Source organism: Falco punctatus, assembly GCF_963210335.1.
Source record: "Falco punctatus genome assembly, contig: scaffold_40, whole genome shotgun sequence".
Classification (NCBI taxonomy): Eukaryota; Metazoa; Chordata; class Aves; order Falconiformes; family Falconidae; genus Falco; species Falco punctatus.
Window position 1 is genome coordinate 898,361 of NW_027660300.1, and position 15,887 is coordinate 914,247.

Sequence of the window (15,887 nt, forward strand, 5' to 3'; positions counted from 1 at the left end):
CTAGAACCTCCTCTCTACCCTAATCAGGAGCAAAATATAACCTATGAAATGAAAAATAATTCCTTTCAAATGCACGTTGAAATCCTCTCTCTTACCTACGTGAATGGAACAGATTCAATTAGCTGCACAGCTCTTCAAGACTTGAAGGAAATGAGAAAAAGGCAAATACCTCCTTAGGGCATTGGGGGCTCCTGCCATGAACCTGAGCTGCTGAGAGCAGGCTGAACCAACCACTCAAGGAATGTAAGTCAGAAGCAACACTGAAAATACCTTCAAACATTGATGGGTCCCGCTGAGGGCCATCGCTGACAAAGCGTCCCCATGGACTCGTTAGAGGAGCTAATTAGAGGCCAGACCTGCAGGTAGGCAAAGGTACTGTGTCGGTGGCTGTAATGCTGCAAAACACATTTGGCTTTTTGTATGAAGCAGAAAGGCCAAGCCCTGACCCCCAGGCTCTTGGAGGGCAGAGCAGAAGACCCTCCAAATCCAGTTTCCTGTCACAGGCCTTGGTGGCATGGGCAGCTGCCATTGCCAGGGGGACAGAGGCCTCAGCCCCCTGTGGGGCCATTCGGCCTTGCTGCAGCCCTGGGCCATCTCCACTGCAAGTTGCCCTACACTGTCCATGTGGCACCTCTTTCCACTCTGGGGGTTGGACTCTTCCTTGCTTTCCTACCCAGCCCTCACACCCGCATTTCTCTGCCTTTTCTCAAGTTTCTCCCCTCATCCCTGCTTGTTCCTTGAAGCTCAAAGCCATGGGACAATCCAGGCACCCTCTGGGTGAACTCTGGCATCAGAGGGCAACCCTCCGAGGGACATTTCTTTCTCTTCACATCCAATCTTACCTTTCCAAGCAGCACTTTGCGGAGGTTTTCTCTTCCTGTCACTATCAGGAATCACTCCCTTATCTCTGACACCCCCCTTCAAGCAGGTGCATGCTATTCCTGTGGTGCCCTGAGGCTCCCCTTTGCCTGTCTCAAGACATTGAGGACCTTCAGTCTGTCTCCACAGGCTCCATCCAGGCAGGCATCCTCCACAGCCTCTCCAGTTTTTCCTCCCTCCTCCAGAATGAGAAACCTCCAAGCCCAGGCACAGATCACCCGGATGTGGCCACAACAGTGCTGTGTCAAGGGGGATGATGCTGAGTCAAGGGGGATGATCAATCCTTCTTCTGAGTGGCCACCTATGGTGAAAATCTCAGAATCAGCAAAGGAGGACAGCCAATGGCCAGGGAGGAAAGGGAAAGGAGAGGTGGGCTACTTGCATGGGAGGATACAAGGGTGGTCACCGAGAAGCAATTGTGCATGGGAAAGGAGGGAAAAAGGTAGGAAAGGGTGAAGAACAGGAATCCATAGGAAGCAGCCAAGCAGCCCTGCATCTGAGCAGCAAAGCTTGGAGTGGGAAAAGAACGTCGCAGGTCACCTGACACACTTTCTGTTAGGCTTCAACCGCTGCTGGAAACCGGAGTGATTTCCCTGCCATCATGAAGGCAAGATCCATGGTGGATGCAGATCCAGAATCATTCATGCTGGAAGGGACCTCCGGAGGTGTCCAGGCCTACGTGCTGCTCAGAGAACGATCAGTTATGGGGTTGAAGCAAGTAGCTCAGGCTTTCCTTCAAGTGGGGCTTGAAAAGCTCCAAGGATGGACATGGCACAAGCTCTGTGGGACATCTGCTCCACTGCTTGACTGTCTTCATGGGGAAGGACATTGTCTTCCCCTGCTTCAGCTGATGCCCATTGGCCCTCACAGTCCCATCACGCACAAGAGGCAAGACCCTGGCTGCCTTTTCCTGCTGATATGACCCAAGAAGATATGGGAAGGCTGTGATTAGGTGTCCCCAAAGCCTCCTCTTCTCCTGGCTTTGCACCTTTCAAATAAGGCCCATGGCATCCTGGGCTGCATTAGGAAGAGCACTGCCCAAGGGTTGGTGGAGGGGATCTTTCCTCTCTACTCAGCCCTGCTACAGTTTGCCTTGTTGACTTGCTCTTGATTTCTACTTTACCAGAGTCACCCATTCTTGACTGAAAGGTGCCGTCTACATTTTTCACCATTCCTGCCTTGTCTTTTGTTCAAAACAAGTCCAGAAAGCGTTTGTGCCGTGTTGATCAGGGATCATGCTGCGATGGATTGACGGGACGCAGGGTGATACAAGCAAATGTCAATTTATTCTACAGTAGCACGAGTTTATATACATTTCAGAAGCTGCGCGTTTTAAACAGATTGGTTCTTGAAGCTAAGCATTGCATACTAGGCAATCCCCAACTCATGGTTAACTACCATCAATTAACAGCAAGGTGTTACCTTTCCTTCCCAGCATCCGTCCCCCACTCCCCTATGCTCTCTCAGCATGGCTCAGCATGTTAATTGTTGTGTCTATTCACACTCCTTGTCTTCCCAGGGTTAGTGACCTACAAGCTCGAGCACATTCCCTTCAGCTAACTGATTGCCACGCATGGTCCTAGTTTCCAGCCCGCTCCTGCAGATCATCTTCCACTTTCCCTTCAACCAAGGCCTTCAAGTAAAGGTCCCTTTCTCTAGCGGTCTAAAGGAGATGTCGTTCTCCTTCTAACATTCATCAGGAGGTTGAGAGAATCTGAGCAGAAGACCTTTGCACATGCAGGACTTAGTGATGAGTGTCACAGGAAACCTGAGCAGGCCTGTGCTGTGCTCCATGTACCTCTTGGCCTTCAGGCTGAGCTGTGCTGAGTGTGTCCCTGGGTTGCAGAACAAGCCATATTGGAAGAAGAAATCTGCAGGAAGCTGCTGGTGAATGGCCAACCGCACGGCCTTACCTTTGTCTGGGACTGCAGTTACCACCTCCCAAGTGAACATCTCCTCTTAGAACACGAGAAGTGATGACTAGAATGGGTTTCCCTGGCAGAAAGCACTTCAAGAGCTGACAGGAGCAGTGTGGGATAAGCCTTCTGCAGGCAGGATCTGCACCACTTGCTGCACCACTCTCCCAACGCTGTAAACTCCGTGTTCCCGGCCTCGGAAGGGACGGAATACAGCTGACACGATTGTCTCTGTGTGTAGAGAGTTTGCTCTAACCAAGGCCATTGGAAATGACACTTTGTCTCAGAGTCCAAGTGCCTTTCTTACTGCAGCCATAACCAGCTGGGCTGCTGATGGCCAATCCCCCAAGGGAACGGGACACTCCAGGGACCTCAAACTCACCTTCATGGCCACGTGCCTCCTAGTGGCCTATGAGCTTCTCAGATGTAATGGGTATCATAATGATAGCCCAGATCATCAGCCTGCTTGTGGCCTCGGTTACTCCTTGGCTAGCGGTTCCTGAATTGGGGAAGGCAGCGATAACGAGATGCACAGCAATGGAAGAGATGGCCAAGGACCCTGCAGGTGCCATGAAGGCTTTGCAGGAAGAAGTGTGAGAAATAGCCCCGAGAGCTGTGCAAATTGGAATGGCATTAGATATGAAGCTGGCGTCTGAAGGCAGAGTCTGTGCTGGTTTTAGTACCAGTTGTTGCGTATACGTAGATCAAAGTGGGAGAATTTCTACAGATACATGTGTAAAAAAAAAATTGGAAAACATTCTAATATTTGTCGTGAGTTCCAGAAAGTTTGCGCCTTCTATGAAATTGAAGTCAATTGGAATATTCTGACATCCTGGTTTCCTGATTTACAACTATGGGTTAAGAAGTTCATCTCCAGATACCTTTCTCCTCTTTCTCTTTGATCACTCCAATCCATTTTACCTATGTAGCTTCTGCTTTAAGGTTCAGAGAGGAAAAGCTGGACTGTCTTTCAGTAGCGTCTGTAAATTTCCCTATGGGCAACTCTTCAGTAGCGGCAATAGACCTCATAGGGATTTGTTTGAACTCACAAGTATACAGCTGAGAAATGTATTTTTTATTTATTAAGTTCTAACCCACTACCCCCCCACACACACACACACGATAATTAATCCCTCTTTTCTTCCTGTGTACACCCTGTTCTCTAAGGAAAGCAGCCAATAATTACTGCCAAGAATTTGCTATATTCAGCTGCAGAGTTGGTTGAAGAAGTCTGATGTAAAGTGATGTAAGTCTCATGGAGCTGAGGACAGAAATCGTGGGGCTGGAGAGCTGAGGAGCAAGGCTGTCCACGCAGTGATTAGCTCCAGGGACTGCTTTTCCTACCTGTCTGCACCTCCTCAGGAGACACTGTGCATCAATAGCAATTGGAAAAGCCTTCTATCAATTCCCCAAAGTGCTCATTACCTGCCTTTCTCTTTCACTGTACGGCTGAAACTTATCTCATGAAGTGTAGGAGCCAAACTTGAAGACCAGATGGCCCTGATGGAGGAGACTGGGCTTGTCAGGGCGTTCTGCCTTGTCATGAGCCCAGGTGCTGTGGACTTCAGGTGTTCAGAGGAGACTGAAGAAACCTCTCAAGAACACCAAGTCAGGAGCAAAGCCCACAGCCCCTGGAAGCGTTAATGGGCTCCGCTGAGGGCCATGACCGAGAAAGCCTCCCCATGGCCTTGTTAGAGCCCACCCTTGGAGGCTGTGAGGGCAGGAAGGCAAAGGCGCTGTGCAGGCAGCTCTGCTGCTGAGCAAAGCCTTGGCTTGCTTGATGAAGCAGAAAGGCCAAGCCGTGACCTGCAGCCTGTGGGGAGGTCGGTGCTGTCCCTCACACAGGGCTCAGGGCTCTTCCTGGGGACCATGGAAGGTGGGCATCCAATGCCCAGTGAAGGACAGCAATGGCACAGCAACCTCCAGCTTCCCCATGGGGCTGCAAGGAGGCAACGATGCCCCCGTGCCGTGAGGACATCATGTCTTGTCATGGCCCTCAGAGGCAGAGACAGCTGCCACAGCCAAGGGGACACAGACCTGGGTTCTACTGGTGCCTTCCAGCCTTGCCAGTGCCCTCTGCCATCCCCACCATAGGCTGTCCTGCATGCTTGGAGCCCTGCCCCTGTTGCCCTGCAGGCTGTAGGCACCATCTCGCTGCCCTGCCTTGCTCTCACCCCAACATTGCCATACCTTCGCTGAGGTACCTCCACTCTCACCGGCTGTTCCTTGAAGCACAAACCATGGGCTGATCCAGGCTCCCTCTGGCTGAGCCCTCGCACCGCAGCAGGACCCCTGCAGTGACAGTCCTTCCTGCTGAGCTCCAGTCTCTGCTTTCCTAGTTGAAACTTGGTGACATTTTTTCCTCTCTCCTGCTCTTTTCCCCTGCCCAGGAAAGCTTTACCATCTCAGAAAATACCCTTCCAGCAGGGAATGCAGCCAGGAAGCCTTTTCTTATGCTCTGCTCTCTCACCAGAGAGAAGGAATACTCACATGGTCTCCCAAACCACGTAACTGCTGCTGGCCTTTCAGCTTCTCCCAGGGACATGACCAAGCCGTGTGCCTGCTGCTGTCCCATCATGTCCCCAGGCAAAAACAACCCCTATCCCAGCCCTTCTCCTGGATGGGGCCTATGGGGTCCCTTGGCAGAGGGACTGTCCCAGCCACGTTCCTGATGCTGGCCTGTCACCTCCAGAGGCAGAACTGACCTCACAGGCCCCTCGCAGCCAGGCACGTCCTCCTGCATGAGGAGTTCCTGAGACCGTTTTTCCCTCCCAATACCACACCCCTCCATCACCCTCATTCTGGCCCAGGTCCTGACCACAGAAAAGCATGCTTGTTTCATCAGATTTGTCAAATATCTTTCCCACAAGCCATTTCCCACAAGCTCATCTTCAGCTCAGCCCCTCTATTTGTGTTGACACAATTTATATATGCCTTTATAGCTCTATGGTGTTTTTTCAGGTTGGACTGACCTCTGGAGGTCATCGCGTCCACCCCTCCAGCTGAGGCAGGGTCACCTAAACCAACTTTCTCAGCAACTTGTCTAGGTAGGCTTGCAATATCATAGAAGCACAGAAACAGAGAATCATTTAGCTTGGAAAAGACCTTGAAGATCATCAAATCCAAATGTAAACTCAGGACGGCCAATTCCATCACTAAATCATGCCATGAAGAATTGCATCTACCTCTATTGAAACACCTCCAGGCCTGGCGATTCCACCAGCTCCCTGGTTCCAATGCTTGAGTACCTTAGCAGTGAAGATGTTTTTCCTCATATCCAATCTGAACCTCTCCTGGTGTAACTTGAGGCTCTTGCCTCTTGTCCTGTCACTTGTTATCTGGCAGAAGACTCCTACCCACCCCATCTACAACCTCCTTTCAGGTACTTCTAGAGAGCAGTAAGGTCCCCCCTGAGCCTCCTACTACCCACACTAAACAACTCAAGTCCCCTCAGTCACTCTTCATCCAAGCAGGGATCCAGACCCTTCACCAGTTTTGTTGCCCTTCTCTGGAAATGCTCCAGGACCTCAACGTTTCTCTTGAAGTGAGGAGCCCAAAACAGAAACATGTTGTTTGAGGTTTGACTTCAGCAGTGCCGAGTACAGGGGGTCCATCACTGCCCTGGTCCTGCTGGCCACGCTCTTTCTGATACCAGACAGGATGCTATTGGCCTTTTTGGTCATCTGCACACAACTGCTGGCTCATGCTCAACCGTCTGTCAACCCTCACCCTCAGGGTGCTTCCCCAGCAGGCAGCCTTCCAGCCACTCTGGCCCAAGCCTGTAGCCTTGTGTGGGGCTGTTGTGACCCACGTACAGAACTGGCACTTCTCCTGGTTGAACTTCATACAACTGGACTCACTTGAAAGGTCCAACCTGTCCAGATTCTTCTGTAGAGCCTTCCTGCCCTCAAGGACATCAGCACTGCCACCCAACTTGATGTTGTACAAAAAATCACTGTGGGTGCACTCAATCCCCGTGTCTGGATTGTTGATAAAGTTCTGAAACAGGACTGGCCCCAGCACTGAGCCCTGGGGAACACCACTCCTTATGGGCTGTCACCTGGATGTCACTCCATTTACTCCCCCTCTTGGGGCTTGGCTGTCCAGCCAGCTCTAATCCAGCATGGAGAACACCCACCGAAGCCATGAGCAGCCAGTTTCTCCAGGAGAATGCAGTGGGAGGTGGAGCCAAAAGGCTTTCCTAAGGTCCAGGTAGACAGCATGCACAGCCTTTCCCTCATCTACTGGGCAGGTCACCTTGTCCCAGCAGGAGATCAGGTTCATCAGGCAGGACCTGCCTTTCATAAACCCATGCAGGCTGGTCCTGACCTCCTGGTTTTCCTGCGGCTCCTGTGCGATGGCGCTCAGGATGATCAGCTCCACAACCTTCCCTGGCACTAAGATCAGGTTGACAGGCCTGTAGTTATCCCGATCCTCCCTCCTACCCTTCCTGTAGGTGGGCACCACTTGACTAACATTCAGCCTTCTTGGGCCTCCCCAGTTAGCCAGCACTGTTGAAAGTCATCACTTTCATCGTGGTTAGGCAATAGAGAAACAGACCAATGATTTTCAAAGTGTCCCTGCATCACGGGATGTCCATGGCCAAGGACACAATCAAAAGCACCTTGTCCTTTCTGGGTATGAGGTTCACCGGAACCACATGTCCTCTGGGGCTGCAGAGGCATCACTGGCAGCAATGCCTTCTCCTGCAGCACTGCACAGTCCAGCCCTGCATGTCTCTGGTCCCAGGGACAGCATGGATTGCTCTCCTTAGGGACATCTCATTTCACCTTCACAGTGACCTCTGCCCACCACCCCAGCATGTGCTGCAGCAAAATATCTTGCTGGCGTGTGACCTTGGACACTTGGTACCCATTGTTATTTTTGTTGTTACATGTCTGAGCTTGGCCCAGGTGACACAGGTGTGGTTCAGGGTAACTCTGCTCTGAAATAACCTAAATCAGGGTGAGGAAGGGCAAAAGTCTTATTTAAGCAGCGTGAGGAAGCCTTAGGATCAATAACCTCACATCTTCTTGGGGAATTTAGAGATCCTGTGGGTTGACATGGCAGGGGTTTGGGAGTGGTTTGGAGGTGTCTGTAGGGCTGGCAGAGGTGAGAAGAGACCAAGAGCTGACTCCATGGCCATAACAGCCACTTTCATTTGACTCCAAAATGGACCAGCCCCTGCCCAAACCTGAGCCAATAAGCAATTCTAGTGGCACCTCTGTGATACCCTATGGCAGAAAGGACCAAACACAACGGGAGAGGAGTGAGAATTATGTGAGAGAACAACCCTATAGACATCAAGGGGAGTGAAGAAGGAGGGGAGCAGCGAGACAGAGGCTTGGTGGGATCCTGCAAGCCAGTGGTCAAGTAACCACCCGCTGACAGTCACAGGGCAGCACAGTGACAATGCTCCTTTAGGTGTCTGCAGGTTCTTTGCATTGGCATTCTAGCACAGCTGCCAGATGGGCCAGCAGCTGTGATTCTCCCCTGGATCTGAAACCCTGCATCATTCGTGTCCACCTTGGTTCTAGGAGCAAAGAAACGGTGGAGTCTCATCTCCCAGGGGGAGTGAGGCAGGAGAGCAGCAGAGTGCAGGCCCCAGGTCACACACTGGCAGGCTGTGGCCTGTGCAGAAGGAGGGAACGCTCCTTCGGGTGCCCTGGAATTGCCTCACAAGCATAAACTCCATTTTCAATGTTGGACCTGTTGGAGGGTGCTGTCCTTGCCGAGCAGCTGTGCTGAGCTCTGCCACCTGCCCTGGCACTTGGTTCCCTCAGTGTCACAGCTCTGTCTGCAACAGGACGGGCTCCAGCTGCCGCTGCGTGGGCCCCTGGCTGAGGGCACTGCTGCACATCTGGGCTGAAGCCCCCCAGCTGTGGCACCAGCCCAGCTCTGCCTGGCCACAAGGCAACCTGGCACCAAGTGTCCCCGAGCCCGTGGGTGCAAAGGCTTTGCTTCAGAGCAGAGACGTGGCCTGGGCAAAGGAGAGCTGAGTCTTGAGCCCTCGGACTGTGCAATGAAGTGCTGCAATGGGCTCTGCAGGGCTTACTGAAGCACTGAGGACATCCTCCCTGCCCTGCCTGCAGAACCACCAGACACACACGTACACACACGCTCCTTTAGGAGTACTTGGATCCTTTGCTGCAGTCTTCCTGCTGTCCTGTCTAGTAATGGGTTAACAAAAGTTGATAGTCATGCAGAAAACTTTTTCTAGTAAGGGAATTGCCAGTGCTGGAAATAAGTGTGTCCCCCCAGGTGAGGCAAGGCCCATGAGGGATTGCCTCATGCTGCTGCCCAGCAGGTTCCCCTGCAGCCCCAGGGACAGCTGGAGGGAGCCCCGAGGGGCAGAGGAGGGAGGCAGGGAGAGCTCAAAAGCAGACCTTGGTGGGAGGCTGCTGAGAGCTCCCTGCTGGAGAAATCTGCAGAGCCCTTGAGCCGGTAAGTGTGTGGCTGCAGGGCAATGCCTCTGCAGTTGCTAGCCGGGTCTGCAGCAGCTGGGCCCCCCCCAGCCTGTGGGACCGTGTGGGAGCCTTTTGCTGTGGAGGAGGCCAGTGTGCTGCAGAGCAGGGCTTCCCTGCTGCAGCGTGGGAGGGCCAGGGCATGTGGGCTGCCTTGTGCCAGGGCCGGCTGCAGGGCTGTGAAGGTGGCTGTGCAGGCAGGGGTGCCCAGGGCTGTCCTTGCCAGCAGGGTCCCTGCAGCCGCGGGGGCTGTGTGCTGGGGCAGGGGCTCTGCCGCCTGCCAGGGGCAGCTCTCAGCCTGCCGGGGAGCTCCTGTGCTGCTGCGGGCAAAAGGTGGCGTGGAGGGAGCGACCCCCAGCAGGACAAGGTCTCAGTGATTTTGTGTTGGTGCTGCATATATCAGAGCTGTTCACATCTCCAGGTCATTTCCAAGGGGACTTTCCATGAGCACGTTCAGGGCAGGGGTTCACTGCTTGGCTCTGTGCTTGCCTGAATCTCTGCTGCCACTTTTCTGTGGCTCCCTTGGTGCAATGGAAACTCAGCTGTGCAGGTCAGAGCAGGGGCTGAGATGCTGAAAGCATCACAGGGAGGTTGATGAGGAAGCTGAGCAAGTGCCTTCCCTCCCCAGCACGCTGCAGATGAAACCAGCATCAGCTCTCCTTTTCCCTCAGGCTTTGGGGGAGCTGTTTGTTCCTGCCTGCAGGCAGAGAGCGGCTGCAGGGCAGAGCTGGGCACACAGGGGCTGAGCTGGGCTCTGTGAGCGCTGGCAGGGAAGAGCCCTGGGGCCAGAGAAAGAGCTGCTGGCAGGGACAGCTGCAGGCAGCAGAGCCCTGGGCAGGGAGGGGGGAGATGCTGAAGGGAACCCTGATGCAGGGCAGATAGGGGCACCTCCTGGCCATGGTCTGCCGTGCAGGTGCCTTCCCTGAGCAACACACCTCTGCTCTCCTCTCCCACCCAGCACAGCCTTTAGACCGTTGGTTTCATGTGTTTCAACACCCCCTGGTCCAGCAGAGCAGCAGAAGGGATGAAGTGCATCTCTCCTGCTGCCACGCTGCCATTTCTCGCTGAGCAGAGCCTGAGGGTGACTGTCCTGCACTGCTGCTGTGTGGGAGGTGGTGTGCCGGGCTGGGCAAGGGGAAGGAGTTCCCGAGTGTCCCTTTGTCTCTCTCCTGGCCTTGCTCAGATGCTATTGGCATTGCAGACAGGCTCTCTGGCAATAGGGGGTTCAGCTGCAGGCTCAGGCGCAGACCTTGTGGGTCCTCCTGTGCAGACATGTCCTCTAGCATGGAGGTGTCCCAGCTTTCCCCTAACCGATGATGCTGTGGGCAATGCAGTCTGTGAGGCTGGGGGAGGAGCTGAGTCTCCTTTAAGAAGTTCACATGGTCAGGACCCTTAAACATCATTCTGGGGTGTCCACCCAAGGTCTGTGCTGCTTCCAGGGCACAGAGTGAGCCCTGGGTGTCCTTGGATAGCAGTGTGGTGCTGAGCCTTCGGTAAGGGATGAGGCATTTTGTTCTCTGCAGTGGATCCCTCTGCTCTCAGCGGTGCCTGGCTGCTTGTCAGGGTAACATGGCAGTGTGATCACTCTCCATCTAAGAAAGGAGCAATTGCCGGGCAGCTGGGAAGGAGAGGGATGGAGAGAGCAGAGTGCCTGCCTCTGCCCTCAGGCACAGACAGTCCCCTTGCCTCTCAGCACTCACTCTGCTCTCCCTGAGCACAGCACAAAGCCCTCCTGACCTGACTCTGGCCATGGCCGTTGCTCAGCACAGGCAGAGCCGATGCTGACAGGCCCTTCTGCGCTGGGAGCAGTTTGGGCTGAGCCAGGGCAAGGCCAGGACTGGCCCCTGCCCCCAGGGTTCCCATGAAGCCCCTGCTGCAGAGCAGGGCTCACTGCTGGGCAGCCAGCGGGCACAGCCCCTGCTCCTCACAGCACACTCGGCCAGCACTCAGCACAGCTCCAGCCACGGCTCGGAAGGGAGCTCTCCTCGGAACGGCAGAGCAGGGGACAGGGGGCAGCAGGAAAGGGTCTAGAAGAAACAGCTTTCAGTTGGCTCACAGAAGTATCCTCTGACTTGCTATCTTTCCTCCTTGAGCAGGTCCCCATGCTCAGAGGCAGCAGATGTCCAACAGCAGCTCCATCACCCAGTTCCTCCTCCTGGCATTGGCACACACGCGGGAGCTGCAGCTCTTGCACTTCTGGCTCTCCCTGGGCATCTACCTGGCTGCCCTCATGGCCAACGGACTCATCATCACCACCGTAGTCTGTGACCAGCACCTGCACACCCCCATGTACTTCTTCCTCCTCAACCTCTCCCTCCTCGACCTGGGCTCCATCTCCACTATTGTCCCCAAAGCCATGGCCAACTCCCTCTGGGACACCAGGGACATCTCCTACTCAGGATGTGCTGCACAGCTCTACTTGATTGTCTTTTTCCTTTCAGCAGAGTATTTTCTCCTCACCGTCATGGCCTATGACCGCTTTGTGGCCATCTGCCAGCCCCTGCACTACGGGACCCTGCTGGGCAGCAGAGCTTGTGTCCACATGGCAGCAGCTGCCTGGGCCAGTGGGTTTCTCTGTGCTATGCTGCACACGGCCAATACACTGTCACTGCCCCTCTGCCAAGGCAATGCCCTGGGACAGTTCTTCTGTGAAATCCCACAGATCCTCAAGCTCTCCTGCTCACACACCTACCTCAGGGAAGTGGGGCTAATTGTGGCTGGTGCCACTTTATTCTTTGGGTGTTTTGTTTTCATTGTTCTGTCTTACATGCAGATCTTCAGGGCTGTGCTGAGGATCCCCTCTGAGCAGGGACGGCACAAAGCCTTTTCCACGTGCCTCCCTCACCTGGCCGTGGTCTCCCTCTTTGTCAGCACTGGCACATTTGCCCACCTGAAGCCCCCCTCCATCTCCTCCCCATCGCTGGACCTGGTGGTGGCAGTTCTGTACTCGGTGGTGCCTCCAGCACTGAACCCCCTCATCTACAGCATGAGGAACCAGGAGCTCAAGGACACATTGAAGAAGCTGATGCATTCATGTCTCTCTCAGAAGCAATAAGCTGCCTGTGTCTCTACACAAGGCTTTTCCATTTGTTATCAGTATGCCTCTGTGGTTTGGACATTTCATCTGTGACAATCTCTTCTGTCCCACAATGTTTACAGCCTCTCCTCTTCCCCAAAGCATGATGCCAGCCTGCCTGACCATGAAACCTTTTAATTGTATGTCTGGGAGGTACAACGGTACAGTTTGGATTTCATCTCTCATCTCTGTAATAAAATGGATTTCGTCAGTTCAGATACCTGGACGTTGGGCTCGTCTTCCAAAGCCTCTTTGCCACAGATGGTCTCTCCGCTGAGCCTGTTCTCAGACAGCTCCAGCTCCATCAGGTGCTCATGGCCTTTTTTAGAGAAATATGGAAACAGGCCATTGATTGAGATCCCACCCACTGGCCTGGCACCTTGCTCCCATGTTTAGCCCTGAAGAATTTCTCAAAAAGCCATCTCTCTCAGCCTTTCCTTGCCCATAATGTGCTCCAGGCCCCAACCAGTCTTCTGGCCTCTGCAGGACTTGCTCCAATCTCTCAGGGTCTCTTGTGTGCTGGGGAGCTCCAAGGTGGACACATTAAATATGCTCATGGGTCAAGATAAAGACAGAGAGAATACCTCCCAATCTCTAATTCAGTTTAAAAATACGTTCCAATAATGAGTATGATCAAAATACTAAGGACTATTCCCCCATCCTGCTAAATTTTTGCCAGGCTCAAATTGCTGCTTCATTCTCAATTCTTCAGCTCATTCTGGTCCCAAGAGTCTTATGGGAGGTAGGAAATGGAGGGTGACAGTACATAACATTTGCCTCTGCCATTCCTTCTGCTTTACACTTTTCCCCTTCTCAGCATGGGTCCTGTCCAGGGGATGCCAAAGAATTTCTTGTCAAGGCATGGTTCTGTCCATTTCATTCGGTCAATTTTTTCTTCTTGACACTCACAGAACAGTTGAGCTTGGACAGGACCTATGGAGATGATCTAGCCTAACCCTCCAATTGAGGCAGGGTCAGCTAGACCAGCTCGCTCAGCAACTTTTCTAGGTAGGCTTGCAGTATCATGGATGCATAGAAAAATCTAGGTTGGAAAAGATAGACCCACAGGCTTTCCCTCATCCACTGGCAGGTCATCTTGTCATAGAAGGAGATCAGGTTTGTCAGGTAGGACCTGCCTTTCATAATCCCACACTTGCTGGGCCTCATCCCCAGTTGTGCTGCACGTGCCATATGGTGGCAATCACATGATCTGCTCCATAACTTCCCTGGCACCAAGGTCAGGCTGGTAGGCATCTAGTTCTCCAGAAGTTCCTTCCTGCCTGTCTTGTAGGTGGGCACCACATTGGGTAAACCTCAGTCTTCTGGGACCTCCCCAGTTAGCCCAGATTGCTGGTAGATAAGGGAGACCAGCTTGGCCAGCACCTCCGCTAGCTCCCTCAGAACCCCCGGGTGGATTCCCTCCAGCCCCAGAGATTTGTGCACAACCATGTGGAGCAGCAGATACATACCCATTTCCTCCTGGATTGTGGGACATCATTCTGCCCTTCCTCATCCCTCGTTTCCAGCTCCGGGGGCTGAGTCCCTAGGGGGAAGCTGGTCTTATTATTAAAGACTGAGGCAACAAAAGCATGAAGCACCTCAGCCTTTTCCCCACCCTTTGTGGCAATGCTCTTTGCCAAATCCAATCAAGGATGAAGATTCTCCTGGGCCCTCCCTTGGTTTCTATGTATTTGCAAAAACATTTTTTTGTGATCTTTTAGGTCAGTGGCCAGCCTGAGTTCTCACTGGGCTCTTGCCTCTCTAATCGTCACTCCACACAACCTCGCAACATCCTTCTAGTCATCCAGACTTGCCTGCCCGTTCTTCCAAAGGTGCTAAACTCTCCCTCTTCTCCTGAGCTCCAGCCAAAGCTCTCCCCTCAGCCAGGCCGGTCTCCTTCCCTGCCAGCTTGTGTATCGGCACATGTGCACAACCTGCTCCTGTGCCTACAACTCTATCTTCTTGAAGAATGTCCAGCCTTCTGGACCCCTTGGCCCTTCAGAACTGTCCTCAAACTGGGTCTGCCAACCAGGCTCTTAAACAGCTTGAAATTGGCCCTTTAGAAGAGCCAGGTAGCGGTCCTGCTGACCACCATCCTTACTTCTCTGAGACTTGAAAACTCTCTCATCTCATCACCGCTATGCCCAGGATGTTCTTACAACGATCACCCACCAGTCCTTCCCTGTCTGGAAGCAGCAAGTCCAGTGGGACATCTCTCCTGCCTGGCTCACTGACCAGCTGTGTCAGGAAAGTCTCTTCCACACACTGCAGGAACCTCCTAGACTGTTTCCTCTCCTCCGTCTTGTGTTTCCAGTGAACGTCCTGTAGGCTGAAGTCCCCCATGAGAACAAGGGCTATTGATCCTGAGACCTCTCCCAGCTGCTTGTGGGTGGTAGGAATTAGTTGTGGTTGTGGTTTGCCCCTGGCCAGCACCCAAACGTTCAGAATCTGTTGCTCACTGACCCTTCCATGCCCAGCGTGATGGAGGAGAGGATCAGAGGAAAACTCACAGGTCAGGACAAAGACAGTTCAATAGGAGAAGCAAAAGCTTTGTGTGTGCAAGGAGCAACATGAGCAATTCGCTCACTCCTTGCCATGGGCAGGCAGGGGTTCAGCCATCCCCATAAGAGCTGCTCTTCAGCACATCTGTCAGTGACACGGGAGGACAAATGCCACGACCACAAATGTTCTTTTTTCATGCTCCTTTCCCCGAGCTGTTATTGATGAGCACAACGTCCTGGGATATGCAATATCCCTGTGGTCATGGGGGTCAGCTGTCCCAGCTTCTTGCATCCCCCCAGTCTCCTTGTAGCGCAGGCAGAGTGTGAGAAAGAGAAGCCTTGGTGATTACTCTGCAGCGGTGGCCAAAACACTGGTGTGTGGTCAGCGCTGCCCTAGGAAGAGACGCAAAGCACAGCACCAGAAGGGCTGCTGTGAAGAACATGCACTCCATGCCAGCCCGAGGCAGGACAGAGTGACAGGTCATACAGTCAGGGTGAGGCATGAACAATGTCTTCTTGAAATGACCTGAGGAAACCTGTGGATCACAGAGCCTGGCTCTTCTGGGGGAATCCGTCTCCTTGGTGATCACTGCACAGGTAAGCAAGGATGCCAGGAGCCCAGGGGCTTGTGGGCAAGTTCCCCATGACCAACAGACCACCCAGTCTGATGCTCGTCTACACCTGGGGCTCCCCAGAGAGGAAGAGCTGCTTAGGCCTGTAAAGACCAGTGCCACCTTGGTTGTAGTGACTATGAAATTGTACTCTCCCTGATGCCCAGGCATGTGGGTAAGGAGAGCAGCACAGCCCTGGGGCAGGAGGGAAGGAGGACCTGGCCTGCTGAGGGCCCTGGCAGGTGATGTCCCATGGACCCTGAGGGTATCCCTAGGCCTTCCTGGCCCTGACCAGCTTAACTGGTGGCTCCACCCAAAGCTTTGTCCGTGGCTCCAGGAGGTCATTGAAGCCAGGCAGGAGTTTCAGCCACAGCATGATCTATGCTGTAGGTGTGTGGGTGTCTAGGCACAACCGTAGACAAAGTCTTGCCTGTCCATGG

The 15,887-nt window shown here is 53.5% G+C and overlaps 1 protein-coding gene across 1 annotated transcript; it reads left to right on the plus strand.

The window, feature by feature from the left end:
* Positions 1-11,340: 11,340 nt before the first annotated feature.
* Positions 11,341-15,544, plus strand: LOC308057224 (olfactory receptor 14C36-like). The gene has a single exon (XM_080411344.1). It carries the CDS (start codon positions 11,379-11,381, stop codon positions 12,312-12,314), a length of 936 nt encoding a protein of 311 aa, XP_080267470.1. The 5' UTR covers positions 11,341-11,378; the 3' UTR covers positions 12,315-15,544.
* The last annotated feature ends 343 nt before the right edge of the window (positions 15,545-15,887 follow it).